Source organism: Dipodomys merriami, unplaced genomic scaffold (genome assembly GCF_024711535.1).
Source record: "Dipodomys merriami isolate MVZ:Mamm:240054 unplaced genomic scaffold, mDipMer1.0.p SCAF_10, whole genome shotgun sequence".
NCBI lineage: Eukaryota > Metazoa > Chordata > Mammalia > Rodentia > Heteromyidae > Dipodomys > Dipodomys merriami.
In genome coordinates, this window is record NW_027202271.1 from 9,122,935 (window position 1) to 9,143,362 (window position 20,428).

Sequence of the window (20,428 nt, forward strand, 5' to 3'; positions counted from 1 at the left end):
AGTTAGCAAGTCTTTTCTATTTCAACTATAGTATATGACTAACTCTGGTAACATTCGATTTTGTACTCTTGGTCTCTCCACAATTTCATGTTTAGAAGCACATGATTGCTGAGAAACACTAGACTAATATCTCTGATCAGCTGTATAGTCTTTTGGTTTGGCATCTTTAAATAATCAAACGATTGGGGAGAAAAACACATAGAATCATCTCCAGGCTTCATCACGGATACCTCAGAAGGTGTGTGAACATATTATTCCATTGACTACTGTACAGCATCCAAAAATACGTTAGTCCCTACCTGCACATATTCTCTAATATCCTCTTATTCATATAAATAACTTCAGTTCTACTTCTGGTCTATAACTGATACATGACGATCAATAACTGAGATAATAACTGGGCTCCAATGACTCAAGAGACTGAGATCTAAGGACTCTGGCTCAAAGTTAGCCTGGGCAGACAAATCCACGAGACTCTTGTTCTACAATTAAGTAGCATAAAGCCAGAAGTGGAGGAATGGCTCCGTGGTAGACTGCCAGTTTTGAGCAAAAATGCCAATTGAGGGTATGAGGCCCTGAATTCAAGCCCTGGTAGTAACAAATAAATAAATTCATATGTAAACAAATAAATACATGGGCTAATTTTTTAAATTCCCAGAAAGCAATCATGAGTTCAAAGATATTCAATAATCAACAAGGCAGCAACAAATCCATGCAGATTCAGGTATGAAATTGAGTTCAAATGGAATTCTGAAAACACAAAGATCAGGGTTTGTTTTGTCTGCTGAAACTTGCATTTAAATTGCTCTTCCAATTTACTTTTCTCTTTCAAGAGAAGTTTGGAGTTTCTCAGGTAGAAAATAAATGCTTAGCTAAGCTTCTCTGCAAGAAAGGCCTTCTACAAGTTGGCAGTTTGCTGTCATATTTCTTTCCAACATATCTCCCCTCCTTCTATCTCCCGAACAGCTTACAGAACTGAGCATGCAACCTACCGCTGACCATGAGATAGAACTATGCCCCACAGGAACCCAAGAGGGGCTAGTGAATGAAAAGATTATGTCTCCTTGAAATAATTCAGCACACATGCTCTGGTGACATCTCAAAGCATGAGTAGGAAACGAAATGTGGTCCAACTACAATTCCTTGTTAGCACATAACTTCAGGGTGTACTCCAGGGCTAAATTTGGGAGCAATTTTCAGAAGATGAGTTTGTAGAACCTTCTGACTTTCCTTGAACATCATGGGAAATGATGGCCTCCCTTCTTACAGCACAAACCCCAGTAGAATTTGAGGAAGACGGAAATAGATAAGAAAACCTGGAAATTTTATGACAAACTTTAAATAAGGAGTGTGTGTGTGTGTGTGTGTGTGTGTGTGTGTGTATGTGTGTGCGCGCGCGCGCACGTGCACACGCATGCACGCTTGTCCTAGAGTCTATGCTCAGAAATTCACTCTTGCTGAGATTATTCCAGTCAAGCCTGGCACTCTACCATTTGAGCCACAGCTCCACTTGTAGATTTTTGTTGATTAACTGGAAATAAGAGTCACAGAGCCTTTTCTGCCTCGGCCTGAACTCAAGAACTCTTGATTTGGCTGAGAGTTTTCTACCCAAGCCTGTCACTCCACCATTTAAGCCACAGCCCCCCGTTTTGGATTTTTGGTGGTTAACTTGCAGAAAGAATCTTAGAAACATTTCTGCTTTGATCTGTGATTCTCACTTCAGCCACTTGAGTAGCTAGGAGCCTGGCTTAGGAAAGCCAGATAAGAAATAGATAAGAAAACCTGGAAATTTTATGACAAACTTTAAATAAGGAATGTGTGTGTGTGTGTGTGTGTGTGTGTGTGTCTGTGTGTCTGTGTGTGTGTATGTGTACAAAAAATTCTCATGTTCCATATGCCCTCCTTTGGCTCTGAGCTCTAACAGCAATAAATGCATTGATATTATAGATATTTTGGGAATCTCACAATAGCCAAGTACCCCTGTAGGTCATCGCAAAAACTAGTTGAGAAAAGTACCTGGTCAGGAACAAGAGATAGAAGCCAGAAGCGTTTGTCCTGTAATTCAATACTATAAATGAAAATGAAAAGAAAATTCGGAATTCTGATCCTTTGCTTATCCTGTTCATCTGCGCAGCCTGCCTGACCTAACACAGATCCATCACAAAACAGTCAGAGTTAGCGTTTCAGGCAGGAAAATCACTTGTGATATTCTATGAAGAAATGAAGGCACCAGCGACTCGACTGAAGATAGAACTTTAGACCATGAAAGAACACATGGTTGCAGCCGAAGGTACTTACACGTGGCCAATCTCATGAGCTATGGTAAAGGCAGCACTCAACCCATTCTCTTCACTAATAGAGCAGCTCCTCGTAGGGTCACACAGGGTTCCCAGTTCTGCTAAGCCTGGAAAATGTCGTATTGACATTCCATCAAAATGGAAAGTGTCACCCAAATCATAAAGTCAGAACTAAATTTTAAAGCATTTAAACAATAACATTATTATTTGGAAATGAATATAAAATTGGATGATGATAGTAAATTAACTCTGTGTGTGTGTGTGTGTGTGTGTGTGTGTGTGTGTGTGTGTGTGTGTGTGTGTATGTGTGTGTGTGTAGGATGGATCACCACCTGGGCACTGTCTCTGAGCTTTTTCATTCAAGGCTGATGCTCTACTACATGAACCACAGCTCCTCTTCTGGCATTTGGGGGTTAATTAGACATAAAAGTCTCATGGGCTTTTCTGCTCAAGCTAGCTTCAACTTCAACCCTCAGATCTCAGCCTTGTAAGTAGTTAGGATTACAGGCATGAGCCACTCACATTCAGCTTTTTACATAGATATTGTTATGCCTCTATTCTTTCAACCTGCTGAATGGCTTAATTCCAATCTATGCATTTTAGAGCTGTGTAGATATTTGGAATACAGTATTTATTTATTCCATTACTGCTCAAACTTTACATTGAAAGCCATAATTATCCTAAATATTCCAAAAGTATCAGTAAGGTCATAATCTAAAACCTCCTCAGCAAAAAGTGAGACCCTGCTTGAAAAAGAGCAAGAGTAAAATTGGTTGGAATCCTACCTTAAGTGGTAGAGCACCTGCCTAGCAAGCCCAAGGCCCTGAATTTAAACCCCATTGCTTCTGAAAAAGCTACACTGTATCTTGAAGAAAATAAACAAGAAAGAAAGAAAAAAAGAAAATAATGTGGAATTATACTATAAAAATAATAAAACTGAAAATAGTGAGAAATTGATGTATGAAGTAGATAAAAAGACATCTATGGAATGAAAAGAGAAATAGACTAAAGTACATACAAAATTTGAATTAGGAATTTGAATTGCAGATTCTAAGGAAAGGAGACTCATTCAGTGTATCACATGAGAATAGGAAAGACTCTAACAGGCCAAACACTGGTGGCTCATGCCTGTAATTTTACGTACTCAAAAGGCTGAGAACTAAGGGTTACAGTAGAAGCCAGCCAGGCAGGAAAATCCACGAGACACTTATCTCCAATTAACCACCATAAAACCAAAGTGGAGTTGTGGCTTAAGTGGTAGAGTGCTAGCTTTGAGCACAAAAGCTCTGGGACAGTGCCCAGGCCCTGAGTTCAAGGATAGGTACAAAAAAAATAAAAATCTAACAAAACAATATTCTTAATAACATATAAAAAGAAATATATCCCAATGGTTTAAAGATCTAAATGTGAAGGAACAACTTTTATAATACCTACTAGAAAACAGAAGATATGTTCAGACCCTGAGTTTTAGAAGAGTTTCTTAAAATAAGACACATAAATGCTAACCACACAATAAGAAGTTTATATATCCAGTTACATTGTATATTTTCCCACAAAAATGAATAAAACCTAGCAATAAATTGTTAAAAGATATTTACTATATTATCTATATATATATATCAACAAAGGTTTTGGTATCAAAAACTCATTTAAAAATTAGAAAAGCAGAAAGGATTAACAAACAGTATGGCAGAAAATATGTGCATTTTTCATTTGTTTCAGAAAAGGAAATATGAATGACAGCAAGTAATTGAAATTCTATTCAAACTTGCTAGCATTCAGAAAAATGAAAATTATGATTTGTGAAATATGTTACTTTTAGTCTGGCAAATAAGAAATGTCTGAAGATATTTAGGGTCAACAAGGATACTATAAAAAATAAATACCTAGTCAAATGCTGGTGGTTCACACAGGTAACCCTACTTAGATGGGTGAGATCTGAGAATCATGATTTGAATCTAACACAGGAAGATAAATCTCAGAAAGTCTTATGTGCAATTAACCAACCAAAATGCTGCAACTGGAGGCATGGCTTGAGCAGTAGAGCACCAACCAGAAACAAGCTAACCAAGAGCATAGGCCCTGAGTTCAATGCCTATGCACAATTGATAAAGAGTATGGACTGTAAATTGGTGTGAGCACTTTAGAAGATAATTTGGCATAAATTATAAAGTTTAATATGATCATCTCTCATCCAAAATGCTAGGAAACCATATGTTTCAGATTTCAGAGTTTTTCAGATTTGGGAAGACATATATATATATATATATATATATATATATATATATATATATATATATATATATATATATATATATATATATATATATATATATATATATATAGTATATAAATACAAGTCTAAAATGCTTCAAAATCTGAAACTTTTTGAATACCATGTGGGTACTCAAAGTTTCAGATTTTGGAGCATTTCCCATTAGAGATATTCAACCTACATTATCATTCTTAATAACAGCAATTATTATTGTTATTGCAGTTATTTTTACTTTGGTATCAGTCCTAGGGCTTGAACTCACAGCCTGGGTGCTGTCCCTTGGCTTTTTTGTTCAAGGCTAGTGTTCTACCGCTTGAACCACGGGTCCACTTCTGGCTTTTGGATGGTTAATGGAGGATAAAAGCCTCACTAATTTTTAGCCTGGGCTGACCTCAAGCCATGATTCCCAGATCTCATCCCCTCTGAGTAGCTAGGATTACAAGCATGAGCATTGGCACCTGGCTAGTGACAGTAATTTGAATCTTAGGAATACACCCTCAATCTTATAGCAAGATTCATAACAGAAAAATGCTGGAAATAGCTCAACTCTACTAAGAGGGAACAGATAGAGAATAATGAATGGCACATAACATAGAAGCAAAAATGTACAAACCACCACCACAAGATTCAAAACGAAGCAAAATACAGTAATTTCTTATTTAGAAATACTTCTACTTTTCCAAAGATGGGAGGAATTGGCAAGGATGGAATTCATGGTGGTGGCCACTATTTGGGAAAGCAAAGAGCCAGAGTATGGAGTGAACACAGGCCGAGCAACAGTTGTGTCCGAGTTCTGATGCTTCATTGTGGGCTCACGGCTATTTATTTTATATTCTAAGAAACGCAAATTAAATCAGTCAAAGCTTTACACACCACTCAATATCTGATTATTGAGACCTACAACATACTAGTTGTTGTTATTTTGTAAAATTTACAAAGGCAGAATCAAGTAATGGTGATTGCCCGGCACCAGTGCCTCACACTTATAATCCTAGCTACTCAAGAGACTGAGATCTGAGGATCATGGTTCAAAGCCAGCCTGGCGAGGAAAGTCAGTGAGACTCTTATCTCCCAGAAAAAAAGCCAGAAGTGGAGCTGTGACTCAAACGGTAAAGCTCCAGTGAAAAAGCTAAGGGATAGCACCCAGACCCTGGGTTGAAGCCACAGCACAAAACCAAGAAAAACAGTAATAACTATAATAATTTATCAAAACAACTAATGAAAATTATTAACAGGTCAATTTTTTAAACTTAATTATGGAATAATTGAATTACTGAATTCAATATGCGAATTCAATTACTGAATTCAATATTAGCTAATTTAGTGAACAAAATAACTTACCTAATGTGTCACATTTCTCTTTCGCTCCACAAATGTCTTGCCTTAAAGAAAAAGATTTATTTTGAAACATTTTCGGAAACTATGTTGGCAATGAGCACAAATAAGATTTTACTATGGCATGGCTATTGCCGCTTTTGCCAACCTCAAACTGGTTCTTATTAAGCTCTCAAAAAACTTCAACAAATGTATGCCCCCTCCCCCACAGTATAACCCCTGTTTTCACTGTATTTGATGGTGGTATAATTTGGGGAGCAGAAAGGAAAAAACAAATTGTTTAAACAGGGATACAGGTGGACCCATTGCAACAATGAGATGTACAAGACGCTAAGTCTAAAAATGAACTTTACAATTTAGGCGGGGAGTGGGGGATCGGGAGTAGTTGTGGAGGTGGGAGGGAAGGGATGATAGGGGAAAAACAAAGGAGGAGGCAACAATGCTTGATAAGAAATGTACTCACTATCTTGCCCATGTAATTGTAACCCCTCTGTACAGTATTTTCACAATAAAAAACTTATTTTTTAAGAAAATCAAAAAAATTCTAAATAAAAAATTTCAACGAAGACACCTTAAAAATAACATTAGAATTTTATACAAAAATACTGTAGCATTGTGCAATGCCCCATCTATGCATATGAATAAGCTTAGAAGCTCATGGTGTAAAATAGATGAAGCTTTAAGCAAGTTCATCACAAAAATGTCCTCACTATATTTTCATCTCTTTGTCTTAACACTGCCTTTATAATATTATCTGACAATCCTGCAAGATCATTATGAACTCAGTTAACAAGCAAAATATCAATGCTCTCAGACTTTATGAAGTTATTTAACTTTTTTCCCTCCTGCATTACTTAGTCACAGGCAATTCAATTTTGACAGTTTTCTTGCCCACCAACCATGTCTTCTTCTCATATCCCTTTCCTCTTCTCTTAAATCGACTACTGTCATCTTTTGCCACATGATCTCTATCATCAATCCAGGGCAAGACCATGAACACTGCATAAATTAATGCTGCTCTCGTGTTATTAAGAGATCAAGTAGATGTAATGCCTGTCACCTGTGCCACCAGGGACACAAGGTTTTCAGTATATGGTACTAGAATGCTGACATTCCATTGTGGCCAACACCCAAGACATTCCTTCATTAACAAACCAAACAGCCACATAACAAACCTAGGAATTCTATACCATCATGCTGCTGAAACAAGTCATGGATTGGCACTGAACAACGGTGCTTGTAAACTGGAAATAACATCAGCATAACTAGAAATCTGTTTTCACAGGAATAGCAGTGAGAAGAAGCCTAGAAAAGCAGCCTGGGAATTATGACACGCACTGAACATCAAAGCAAGTCATAGATATACAGGTAGGTAGGTAGACAGGAAGGTAGATAGGTAGGTAGATAGATCCATTGATCGATCGAGCGAGCGATCAATAGATAGGTAGATAGATAGATAGATAGATAGATAGATAGATAGATAGATAGATAGATAGATAGATAGATAGATAGATAGATAGATAGATAGATAGATGGATAGACAGACAGACAGATAGACAGATAGATGAATTGTGGATGGAAGATGGATGAATGGATGGATGGATGGACAGACAGATGGACAGATCGATAAATGGATGGACAGGAATAGACAGACAGAAAGACAGACAGACAGATAGATAGATATAATAGACAGAAACAGAATTAGTCAGATAGGAAGACAGACAGACAGACAGACAGACAGAGATGACCAATAGATGATAGATGATAGGTACATAATAGAAGATATATAAATACATAGATACACCATTAGATAATGAAAGGAAGAAAGAAAGGAGGAAGGAGGGGAGAAGGAAAGAGGGAGGAAAGAAGAAAGAGGGGGAGGGAAGAAAGAGTAAGTAGTATAGGAGGCTCCAAACGAGGATAATCAAATAAATACTGCCACTTTTTGTCCTATCTACTCTGAAACGTGCTCATGTCATTAATTTCTAGATATCATTCCTAATTATCTATCCTAGTACTAATTATTTTGTCCAGCTTAAACCATCACTCAGCAAACTGACTTTGCAGATTTCCTAAGGAGCTAACTGAGTAGAATTGAGTGTGGAGGAAGAGACCCCACGCCTCTGCCCGGTCAAGGCCCACACGCAACCAATGAGTGAGGAGTGAAGGCCACAGGAACTATCGAGCAGGAAGTAAGAACACTAGTCTTTCAAAGCCATACCGAGTAATAAGAACAGCCGTGTCATGGTGAGAAGGGTGGGAATCCTCAGGAACATTCTGGGTTTGCTGCCATAAACAGAAGTTGCGTAAAGTGGCAGCCGCATTGGAATTGATGACCGGTCCTTCCTGCACAAGACAAGGAGCAATTCAAAATAACACCAGCCCTGCGGTCCTTCCTCCTGCATCCATGCAATCCACTCAACAGTGACCTCACAGGCTGATGGGGGAATAGCACTGCCTTCTTAGACTGAAGCAAACAGTTGAGTTGATTGAAACTGAAGCTAATCAGATCCCAATGGAACTATCAAATATGGAAGATCAAAAAGAATTAACTTTGCAGAACGAAGAATGGTTCTCACTTGCAACCCTATCTACTCAGGAGGATGAGATCTGAGATCACAGTTTAAAGCCAATTCATACAGAAAAGTCAGACTCCTATTTTCTATTAACCAGCAAAACGCCAGAAGTGGTGGCACCAACCTTAAGTGAAAAAGTTAAGGGACAGTGCCTGAGACCTGAGTTCAGACCCCAGTAATGGGGCACACACACACACACACACACACACACACACACACACACACACACACACACAATCTCATTTTGAATAAGACTTTGGTGATCTAAAATGCTACGACAAAAAAAATTCCTAATTTTAGAACTCCTTCTTACCTGTTCCTTGTGAATGACAACTAATTTTACAATTACTATTTCTATAAGATTTCCAATACTTGAGTCCTTGTAGATTGCTGCCACCTGTAGATAAAAGAACATAAGATTATATATATATATATATATATATACATATGATACATACTCATGTATATACATACATATATGTGTGTATGTGTATGTACATATGTGTATATATATGAAGCAAAGCTTGGAAACCAGTCTCCTAACCCTAGTTACTAAGATCTGCCCAGGAATCAGTTACATCTATATTTACCTAATACTAGTAGAAGCTGCATTTAAACAACTATTAGACATAATTCGGCAAAACAGTCACTTCACTCTGGATCATTATCCATGACTTAGCTGACCATAAAATTTCACAAAACTCGCAAGTATTTCCTGTTCTGGTAGTTTTACTTCATATTCTCTCTCATAGTATTGCATATTTCCAATTTTGAATGTGATTATTATTTTTAACATATAATACTACTAAGATCCATAGAAATAGATTCATCTAGGATTGTATTTTTAAAAGACTATAGAAGTTGGGTGCTGATGACTCATGCCTGTAATTCTAGTACTCAGGACACTGAAATCTGAGGAATGAGACTCAAAGCCAGCCCAGACAAGAAAGTTGATGAAACTCTTATCTCCAATTAACCACTAAAAAAGCTGAAGGTGGAGCTGTGATTCAAGTAATAGAGCACTAGCTTTGAGCAAGAAGGCTCAGGGACAATATCCAGGCCCTGAGTTCAAGCTCCAAGTCCAGTGTACACACGCACGTGCGCACACACACACACACACACACACACACACACACACACATGTTATATGTAAATAAAGATAGCTCATGGCCTATAATCCTAGCTGTCTAGGAAGCTGAGATCTGGAGGATTGCAGACAGAAGCCAGCCAAGGCAGAAAAGTTGAACTGACTCCATTTCCAAATCACCAGTACAAAGCTGGGCTGGAGGCATGGCTAAAGTGGTAGAGTGCCAGCCAACCTAGCAAGCTGAGCAAGTACAAGGCAGAAAAGGTCCTGAGTTCAAATCCTGGAACCTACAAAGAAAAGGTGAAGCCTCGAGGTAATATTAGAGTCCAAATAAGTGTACTTACAATGGACATCAGGGTCAGCACATAATGCTGCAAGTTCTGCCCGTGGAAATGGGCCATTTTGGCATCAGCTGTAACCATGACTTCTACGTATCTTGGGTATGATAAAAAACGTTTGTTCCTGGAATGTGACTGTTTTCCTTCCACTTCCAAGGATACGTTCTCTGAAGAGATCCTAAAAACCCTTTCTTTCATTTGGCTAAGATCTTCACTCACATAGCTGTGATTATGAAAGGGTAAAGTGATGTTCTTTATTGGATAATCTGGGAGAATAAAAGAATAAAGGAAGAGTCTAAATTAGATTTGACCAAAAGAAAGCCAAAAAATTGATTACTTGCCCATCTGCTTTCAATATGAAACAATAAAAGGACAAATTACTATTCAAAATAGTATTGTACGGTATTTTTATAAGTATCACTAATCATAGTAATTAAAATTTTATAAAATGCTTCCATCTTCATAGTCTGGCTTAACAAGACTGTATCTGAGTCTCTTTTTTTGTTTCCATATCTTGGAGCTCATTTCAACTATAATCATTTTATTTGGTCATATATACATAGCTATTGAGCTACTGTGATCCTCTGTTAGGACTATACTAATTATTACAAATGAGGGAAACCATGGAGCCTATGTTTCTTTGGATCTAGCTTACTTCACTTAGTATTATTTATTTCCAAGTCTTTCCATTTCCTTACAAAAGAGGCAATGTCATTCTTTCTGATGGAAGCATATAATTCCACTGTGTATATGTACCACTCTGGAAAGCAGTATGGAGGTTCCTCAAAAAACTACATATAACGCTCCCCTATGATCCAGCAATCCCACTCCTAACATTTACCCAAATGATCTCAAACAAGGCCACACTAAAGCTACCAGCACAACCATGTTCATTGCAGTATTGTTTACCATAACTAAGATATTGAACCAACCCAGATGTCCCTCAGTAGAATAAACAGATCAAAATGTGGTATATATACACTTCTGACATTTTATTGGTTAAGTGGAGGTAAGAGTCTCAAATTGTCTGCCCAGAATGGCTTTGAATCCTGATCCTCAGATCTCAGCCTCCTGAGAAACTAGGATTACAGGCGTGAACTACTAAAACCTAGCCTAAAATTCTTGATTCTTAGTAAAGTGAGTGCTTGTCCTGTTTCCTTTTCCCTCATTATGTTCCTCTCTTTTTTGTTTCCTGCAAATTGTTTGATAGTAGGATTTTCAACAGAAAAATGGAGGAGTCAAGTGAGAACTAAAAAGCCTTAGGTCATTTATAAGTCAAATAAACAACATCAATAATAATAATCAATAATAAAGTCAAGTTCTAACTTCATATATGTAAAATACTATGTGCATGCATGTAAGCTTAAGATTTTAAGATATCTGAAACATATCATAATAAATTTTATTGCAATCTCTTAAATGTAGTGTAATAAATTTTGTTAAACATTACTTATTAAATATATCTTGATAAATTTTATTAAGATATTCCAATAGAACTTATTTAGTCAGCCATAAAGGTAGGATTACTCCCCTTTTAACAATGGCCATTTTGGATCATAAGATATAAGATGATGATAAAAAAAAAATCCACGGGATAATTTCCTTTTAACCTTCCAATGCCTTTAAATTACTACAATGAGCTTTTATTCTTAGTGTGATTTTAGATAGTATTTACTAATACTTAATAGGTTATAAACACTTAATATCATGATCTATGCAGTGCAAGGGGGAAAAATGACAGTAAGCAAGGTTTGCAAATGCCCAGATAAATGGCTATTATTTGAAGCACCTTTTCTAGTCCAAGTACAACATTTCTGGGCACTACTTCCCTTCCTATTTCTGTTACACCAAGTCAAATGCTAAAGTGAGAGCTTGTCCTTTATTAACAAGCATATTATGATCCCAAATTTAGAGCAAACCAAAATAACACATGACACACACCATGCAACAATTACAATCTGCCTACTAGAACATAAAATATGTTTAAAAAATTACATTAGCCTTTACAACGCTTACACAACACAATGGTATAAGGCAAGGAGACGTATTTGAATCAACAGTAACAATTCATAAAATATAAACAACTAAGTCGGAGGTTGATCGCTCACACCTATAATCCTAGCTACTCAGGAGACTGAGATCTGAGGACTGTGTTTTGAAGCCAGCCTGGGCAGTAAAGTCTGTGAGACTCATCAACAAAAAATGAAGTGGAGCTGTGGTTCAAGTGGTAGAGAACCTGCCTTAAGCAAAAAAGCTAAGGAAAAGTACCCTGGCCATGAATTCAATCCCCAGTACTGGCACAAAAATAAAGTAAAAACAACTAACAATTACTATTAGACAATAATATGATTAGAAGTTCAGATATCAAATGTCACGTGAGGCCAAATTGTGCATTACTAAATTCACCATTTTCTTCCCCATTACTAGCTTTCCCAGTTCTTATTAATGTGAGCCAGGCTCAATAGTTGTATTCACACAGGAAACTGTAACTAATGCTGGGCTTTAGCTATCATTTCCTTGCCTTTGGTGTTATTTTCACCAGGCTTTGCTATTGCTCTTTCAAAATGTGTTTTACATTGCCTCTCTTGCAAAAACTGACCCCACCACTAAACTCATTTAGGTCTTTCTCATCTTAGAAAAGGAATAGAACTAAGAATGACAAAGTAGATATAACCAGCCTCCCAAACCGGTACCACTGTCTTCAATTTCTTGTCCTTGTCATTCATCTTTGTGTCTGAAAAAATTCTATGCTTAGAAATACATCTTTATCTCATCCTTATTCAAGATAAGAGTAGATGGTCCTTACTGTAAGATTCTCATAAGAGAAAGTCTCCATATCAGCTCATCATTCAATAGACAACATGGCTAACCTGTAAACTCCCAAAAGACTGAGAAACACTGGGTTTCTAAGGGTGAATAAATGTTGTAGAAAGCAACATAAAGGATAAGGATGAAGAAAGTAAAGATACATCGGGCAGATGCAGGTGGCTCAAGGCTGTAGTCCTACCTTCTCAGGAGGCTGAGATCTGAAGATCATAGTTCAAAGCTAGCCCTGGCAACAAAGTTTGTGAGACTCTTATCTTCCATGAATCACCAAAAATCCAGAAGTAGAGCTGTGGCTTAAGTGGTAGGGTACTAGCTTTGAGCCAAAAAGCTAAAGGACAGTGAACCAAGCCCTGAGTTCAAGCCCCAGTACTGATACAAAAAGTAAATAAAATAAGGTAATATAAAATAGAAAGGTTAGGCAATCTGATAGTGGTAGCATAGCTAATAAAATACAAATCTATCTCAGAGGCATTGCTCATGCCTCTGCCCCCAGTTACTGTTGTTGTTTTGGGGTTTTTTTTGGGGGGGGAGCAAAGATAGGAGTTTATAGCCCGCTAGGACAAAAGTTGGTGAAATCCCCATCACAACCAACAAAGCTGAGTGTGGTAGCTTCTGTCTCTCATTCCAGCTACACAGTAGAGTTAGAAAGATCCTTGTCTGGGCTATCTCAGATTAAAAACAAAAAGGAGACCCTATTAGAAAAAGGAGGGAAAAAAAACAATTAGAAAAGCAAAAAGAGCTAAAGGTGTGGCTCACGTGGTAGAGTACCTGCCTGGAAAGTACAGGGCTCTGAATTCAAACTCCAGAGCATCCATAACAAACCAAAACAAAACCAATCTGGAACATACTTACTTTGAAATTCATTGGCTATTCTAGGACATAAAATCACTCATACCTACAGTCTTCTATTGCTTTCTCGATGCCATTAGTGATCTCAGCCATTACTCTCAAATCATGGCTGGTAGGCCAAATATTGTATCATGGTTCCAGATGCTTTATTTCAGAGAGTATTACACGTGAGTCAGCAGAGCCTTCTGCCCTGGTGATGTGTGCAGAAGTCTGTGAATTTGCCTTTGGCTAGTTCCAACTTGAAGCATAGAAGAATCATGACATCACTCATCTCCTCTGCATCCCTGAATCAGTTACTGACAGTGTACACTTTCAAAGCACAGACATGTCAGACGAATGAAGTGAAATTTCAGCAGCCACCAGCTGAGCAAGTGACATAACAAAGAAATGAATGTGGATTCCCTCCACAGAACCGATGAGTGCCACATCACATGACTCCTGCAAAGGCCACATAGAGCAAAAAGAATGACACAACCACCCATATTGGGAACTGCTGCTCCTTTGCAAACACTAAATAAAAAACAAGTAAGCACTAAAGAATAAATTGTGCTAGTCATAGTCATGTGAAAATACAGGGTTGAGTCTTCCTTGCATTACAGAAATACAAAGCCAATTGATACCCAGGTTGGTAAGGTCTATTTAGGGCAAAGACCAATCTAGTACTATCCATTCATTAATCAGCCCAGAAAGAAAAGTGACCACATAAGAGACCTTTCCCCACTCCCCACCTCTGCCAGATGACTCTTCCTGAGTCTATACACAACAAGAACTTACGGGACATGCATGCTGACAAACAAGAAAACATACCAGACAGTGTCACAGAGCTAACTTTCTTTTTAATTCCACATTCTCAAGAAGTTAACCGACAAGTCTTGTTGCCAAGTTGTATAGAAGACAAATTTCCCCGTTGAGTAAAATCAAGATTATTGCATGGATTATGAGTTGAAAACAGGCATAAGTTTCTCAAGTATAAGTTTAAAGCCTTAAGAAATGAATGACTGGTCTCTTGCCAGGTATTAGTATCTCAGCCAGCCCCTATACTTAAAAGATGTAAAAGGCTAGGTGCCTGTGGCTCACATCTGTAATCCTAGCAACTCAGGAGGTAAGAGCTGAGGATCATGGTTCAAAGCCAGGCTGGGTACAAAAGACTCATATCTTCTATGAATCACCAAAAAGCCAGAAGTGGAGGTATGGCTCAAGTGGGAGAGTGTTAGCCTTGAATGAAAAAGCCCCGGAACAGCACTCAGGCTCTGAGTTCAAGCTTAGTACCAGCACACACACAAACAATAATAAGTCTGTGATTCTACTATATGAATCATACCTGGAATGATTTCATCTATCTGGGGCAGGGTGTGAGATAACCTGGGAAATTCAGTTCAAGAGTATTCTATGGGGGGAAGTAAGGGATAGTAAGAGAAAAAGAAAGGAGGGGGCAACAATGTTGGACAAGAAATGTACTCATTACCTTACTCATGTAACTGTAACCCCTCTGTACAGCATCTTTACAATAAAATAATTTAAAAAAAAAAGAGTAGTCTAAGCCGGGCACCAGTGGTTCACGCCTGTAATCCTAGCTACTCAGAAGGCTGAGATCTAGGGTCTGGGAAGGCGGCTCAGTGGTAGAGCGCTTGCCTTGCATGCCTGAGGCCCTGGGTTCGATTCCTCAGCACTACATAAGCAAAAAGAAAAAAGCCAGAAGTGGCTCTGTGGCTCAAGTGGTAGAGCACTAGCCTTCAGCTGAAGAGCTGAGGGACAGCACCCAGACCCAGAGTTCAGGCCCCACGACCGGACCCCCCCAAAAAAAAGAAGGCTGAGATCTGAGGATTGCAGTTCAAAGCCAGCCTGGGCAGGAAAGACCATGAGATTCCTAGCTCCAATAAATGACCAGAAAACTGGAAGTGGCGCTGTAACTCAAGTGGTAGAGAGCTCGCCTTGAGCTGAAGAGCTGAGGGACAGCGCCCAGGCCCAGAGTTCAAGCCCCATGACCAACAACAACAACAAAAAAGAGTAGTTTATACAGTTACAAAAGAAAAGAGGAGTTAGATGTTATGTTACCTACTGCTAACCCATAGTATGTGGCCATGGCTTAGAAATGGATTGCCAAGAAGACTTACATAAAAATAAAAATAAGGAGTAAAAACTATACCAAAACAATGGTCACTAAGAAAAACACTTTAAGAAATACTTAACAAGGCAAGTATCCCTGGCTCATGCCTTTAATCCAGTTAGTTACTCAGGAGGCTGAGGTCTGAGGATTGTGGTTCAAAGCCACAATGGGCAGAGAAGTCTGTGAGAGTTTATCTCCAATTAACGAAAGAAAGAAAGAAAGACAGACAGACAGACAGACAGAAAGACAGACAGAAAGAGAGAGAGAGAGAGAGAGAAAGAAAGAAAGGAAGGAAGGAAGGAAGGAAGGAAGGAAGGAAGGAAGGGAGAGAAAGAGACAGAAAGAGAGAGAAAGAAAGAGAGAAAGAAAGAGAGAGAGGGAAGGAGGGAAGGAAGGAAGGAAGGAAGGAAGGAAGGAAGGAAGGAAGGAAGGAAGGAAGGATAAAGAAAGAGATAAAGAAATTGAGAAAGAAAAATATACTACAAAAGTCAAAGAAAGAGGGAAAATAGGCAGGAGAAGTTGACCAATAGAGTAAAATGCACCCCCCCCCAATAATAAAACAGACAGAAATCCTTGCTGTTGGTAAGTAGAAGGTCATTATGGCCTTTGAGAGTAGACTCAAAGAAAGCATGGGCAAGAAAATGAAATCTCCATAGTCATTTCTTTCTATATGTTGAAGTCTGAATTGACTCTTGAAAACACCATTCACAAGTTATTGGTTCAAAATACTGCCATGGTCATAGCTATGTTTATGATTCTCTGTCTCTAGATAAACTCACCTTCTTCTCTGCCCATACATTTATAAAACATGATAAATGGCATTGATTTCAGAAAACACCAAAAGATTACATATCTACCAAACTCTATTCAGCTGTCGCATTTTTAAAAACAAATCCAGATTTTTCAACTTCTCTATAAAATACCCAGGATCTGGCAAGACTGGTCCCACATTCCTAGAGTGCCTTGTATACGGGATATGCATTTATCGCAGTGGCCTGTGGACATCTTAGTGTCCTAACTACTCATTTCTAGTAACTTCCTGACCTTCTTAGCTCTAAGGCATCTCAGTTAGAGATCCCCAGACCTCACCTTGATTTACAAAAGGAAACAGACCAGATCTTAGCATATTTGTCGTGTTGTGGTGGCATACAAAGGAACTAAATTCTGCCACTTGTGGCAACATAGATGGAATGACAGAGCACAATGCTAAGTGAATAAGTCAGACACAAAAAGGTAATCACCACTTGTCTGCACTCATATCTGGAAGCTAAAATATTGATCTATAGAAGTAGAGGCCATCTTGTTATGAGAGGCTAGGAAGGATTTGGGGGTGGGAAAAAGAAAGAGAATAGGTTTTTATATTTTCAGTTTTCCTCACTAGATGATGACCTTTAGAGGTATGGAGTATCTAATGGGTCCATGTCCATGGATACTCATATTACCCATAATCAAATAATTATGGATAATTATCAGCCAGCTGATTTTTGACAAAGGTGCCAAAAAACACACAGTGGAATTAAGACCGTCTCATTAACACATGGAACTGAAAAAGAAAAAAAAAGGATATCCACAAGTAAAAGACTGAAGACAGATTCCTGTATCTCATAGCATACAAAGAAAAACCAATTAAATGCTGGGAACTGGTGGCCCATGCTTGTAATGCTAGCGACTCAAAAGATTGAGGTCTGAGGCAAAAAGATCCGTGGGACTCATCTCCAATTAAACAGAAAAAAAACCAGAATTGGAACTATGATCCCAATGGTAAGAGAATGAGCCATGAGGGAAAAAAAGCCAAGCAAGAATGCAAGGCTCTGAGTCAAGTTCTAGTGCTGGCACAAAATAATCAATTAAAAATGATCAAAAACCTTAATGTAAGACTTGAAAGTCTGAATCTACTGAAGACAAACAAAGGGGTAAACTTGAGGATGTAGGCAAGGACTTTCTAAATCAGGCTCTAAAAGCTCAGGAAATAATAACAAGAATAAATTTAATTTAATTGCATCAAATTAAAAAGCTTCTGCACATCAAAGGAAATGATGACCAGAATGAATGGGGGGGGGCTGTGTGTTAAGAGAGGGTGGTATTAATCCAACAGAGGGTTTGTGTCCACAATATATAATAAGTAAATTTTAATAAATAAATATATAATAAGTAAATTATAATAAGCCAGTTAAAAATGGCTGAGTAAATTGAATAGATAGTTCTCAAAAAAGGACCAATAACTCATCAATAAAAAATTAAATTCCAGCCAGCTGCTGGTGGTTCATGCCTCTAATCCTAGCTACTCAGGAGACTGAGATCTGAGGATTAATGTTCAAAGCACAAAAGTCTACTAAACTCATCTCTAATTAACCACACAAAGCTGGAAGTAGAGCTGTGGCTCAAGGAATAAAGTGCTAGCCTTGAGCACAAAAGCTCAAGGATAATGCACACACCCGAGTTCAAGACACAGGACCAGCAAAAATAAATATGTCAGTAAATTAATACATAAATTCCATCTCATCCTGTTCAGAGTCTATCATGAAGACAATAACAAATGCTGACAAGAATAATTCTCTCAGAATAAATTAATGTAGTCACTGTGGAAATCAGTATGAAGGTTCCCCAAACTAAAAGCACAACTACCATGTTATACTGCTATATATATCTGAAGGAATGTAAGTCAGCACACAATAGACATACCTGCACATCCATCTTCATATCAGCACTATTCAAAAGAGCCAAGCAATAGACTTAGTCTAAGTATTCACTGATGAATATATCATGTGTATGTATATATGTGTTTATGTATATGTAGTATATGCACATATGTATATACACAAATATAATAGGGCATTATTCAGCCATAAAGAATGAATATCATTCACAGGAAAATGGATGGAACTAGAGATCATCATGTTAAGTGAAATAAGCCAGTCTAGGAAATAGACCTCAACAAAGAGACAGACAGACAGAGAGAGAGAGAGAGAGAGAGAGAGAGAGAGAGAGAGAGAGAGAGAGAGAGAGAGAGAGAATGACATGCATATCAAAAGGAAAGTATTGTGGAGAATCCAGTGGGAGTAGAGAGAGCAAAAGAAAATGATAGGGAGGATACATATGATCAAAGTACTTCATATGCATGTATAAAACCTGAGTAACTAAGCCTATTAAAATGGTCCAAAAAAGGGGGGGGCTGGGAATGTGGTAGAGTGCTTGCCTTGCATGCATGAAGCCCTGGGTTCAATTTCTCAGTACCACAGAAACAGAAAAAGTTGGAAGTGGTGCTGTGGCTCACATGGTAGAGTGGTAGCCTTGAGCAAAAGAAGCTCAGGAACAGTGCCCAGGCCCTGAGTTAAGCTCCAGGACTGGCAACAAAATAAATAAAATTAAATGGTAAAAATAAATAAAGAGGAGAGATAACAAAAAGCAATAGGATCAAATCACTATATGCATGTGTGGAAACATCACAATGAAACCTCTGCTTATACAATAATTAACATAAGGTTACACAATTAAGAAAATTTTCAGTCTTCTGGCTTTCAGTTCCAAATCCCAATACTAGTTACTCACAAGGCTGAAATCTGAGGATCACAGTTCAAAGCCACACAGGCAAGAAAGTCTATTATGACTCTGATCTTCAATTAACCACCAAAAATTAGAAAGTGGAGCTGTGGCTCAAGTGGTAGAGCACCATCCTTGGGCAAAAAAGCTAAGAGACAGCTATCAGGCCCTAAGTTCAAGGTCCAGGAAAAGCACAAGCACACACATGCATGCATGCACACGCACACACACACACACACACACACACACACGCGCGCGCGCGCGCACACACACACACACGCACATGCACGCACATACCCATACAGTGTTCTAGGCCAGTGTAAGCAGTGTTCTAGGCTACTAGTCCTTAAAAATTAAAAAAAAATAAAATAAAAAAAGAGGTACTGCTTTTTTCTTTCCAGTCTTGGGGCTTGAACTCTGGGCCTGGGTCCTGTCCCTGAACTTCTGTGGTTCAAGGCTAGCACTCTACCACTTAAGCCACAGCACCACTTCCAGCTTTTTCTGACTAGTTTATTGGAGATAAGAGTCTCATTGACTGTCTTCCCCTGCTGGCTTCAGTCCTCAGATGTTAGCCTCCTGAGTAAGAAGGATTATACACCAGTGACCAGCTTTTTTGTTTTTACATTTTACTAGGTAAGTCTTTACAGGAAAAGCATATTATGATTAAAAGGAAACTAAATCCCACTGTTTTTTACTTGCCTTTTATTTGCAGATTCTTTTGAATAAAATCTAGGATTATAAGCATGAGCCACCAGTCCCAGTTCTGGACACAATTCTTGATGAACACTTGTATACAAAGTAGAAGTGGAGTGATGAGCAATAGATTTATCCTGTATAGAAATCTATGATTCTTAGGTTCTTATTATCAATCTTCAGTAGCTTGAAACTTTTTTTTTTTTTTGGTCCGGTCGTGGGGCCTGAACTCTTGGCCTGGGCGCTGTCCTTCAGCTCTTCAGCTCAAGGCTAGCGCTCTACCACTTGAGCCACAGCGCCACTTCCGGCTTTTTTTTTTCTTTTTGCTTATATGGTGCTGAGGAATCGAACCCAGGGCCTCAGGCATGCAAGGCAAGCGCTCTACCACTGAGCCACCTTCTCAGCCCAGCTTGAAACTTTTAATGTTAAAACAATAATAATAATATACCTCACATATAAAAACACCTTGTAAACCAATGTGGAATTATCGAGTATCTATGGGTAT

The 20,428-nt window shown here is 38.3% G+C and overlaps 1 protein-coding gene across 1 annotated transcript in view; it reads right to left on the bottom strand.

Moving 5' to 3' along the window:
- Adamts20 (ADAM metallopeptidase with thrombospondin type 1 motif 20) overlaps nucleotides 1–20,428 on the bottom strand; it is a 109,819-nt gene that overhangs the window by 73,136 nt on the left and 16,255 nt on the right. The window contains exons 4-8 of the mRNA XM_070034805.1: nucleotides 9,915–10,174; nucleotides 8,797–8,880; nucleotides 8,129–8,253; nucleotides 5,914–5,954; nucleotides 2,299–2,404 (exon numbers count right to left, since the gene is read on the bottom strand). Of these exons, the coding sequence (XP_069890906.1) occupies nucleotides 2,299–2,404; nucleotides 5,914–5,954; nucleotides 8,129–8,253; nucleotides 8,797–8,880; nucleotides 9,915–10,174 (616 nt within the window). The remainder of the gene's footprint in view (nucleotides 1–2,298; nucleotides 2,405–5,913; nucleotides 5,955–8,128; nucleotides 8,254–8,796; nucleotides 8,881–9,914; nucleotides 10,175–20,428) is intronic.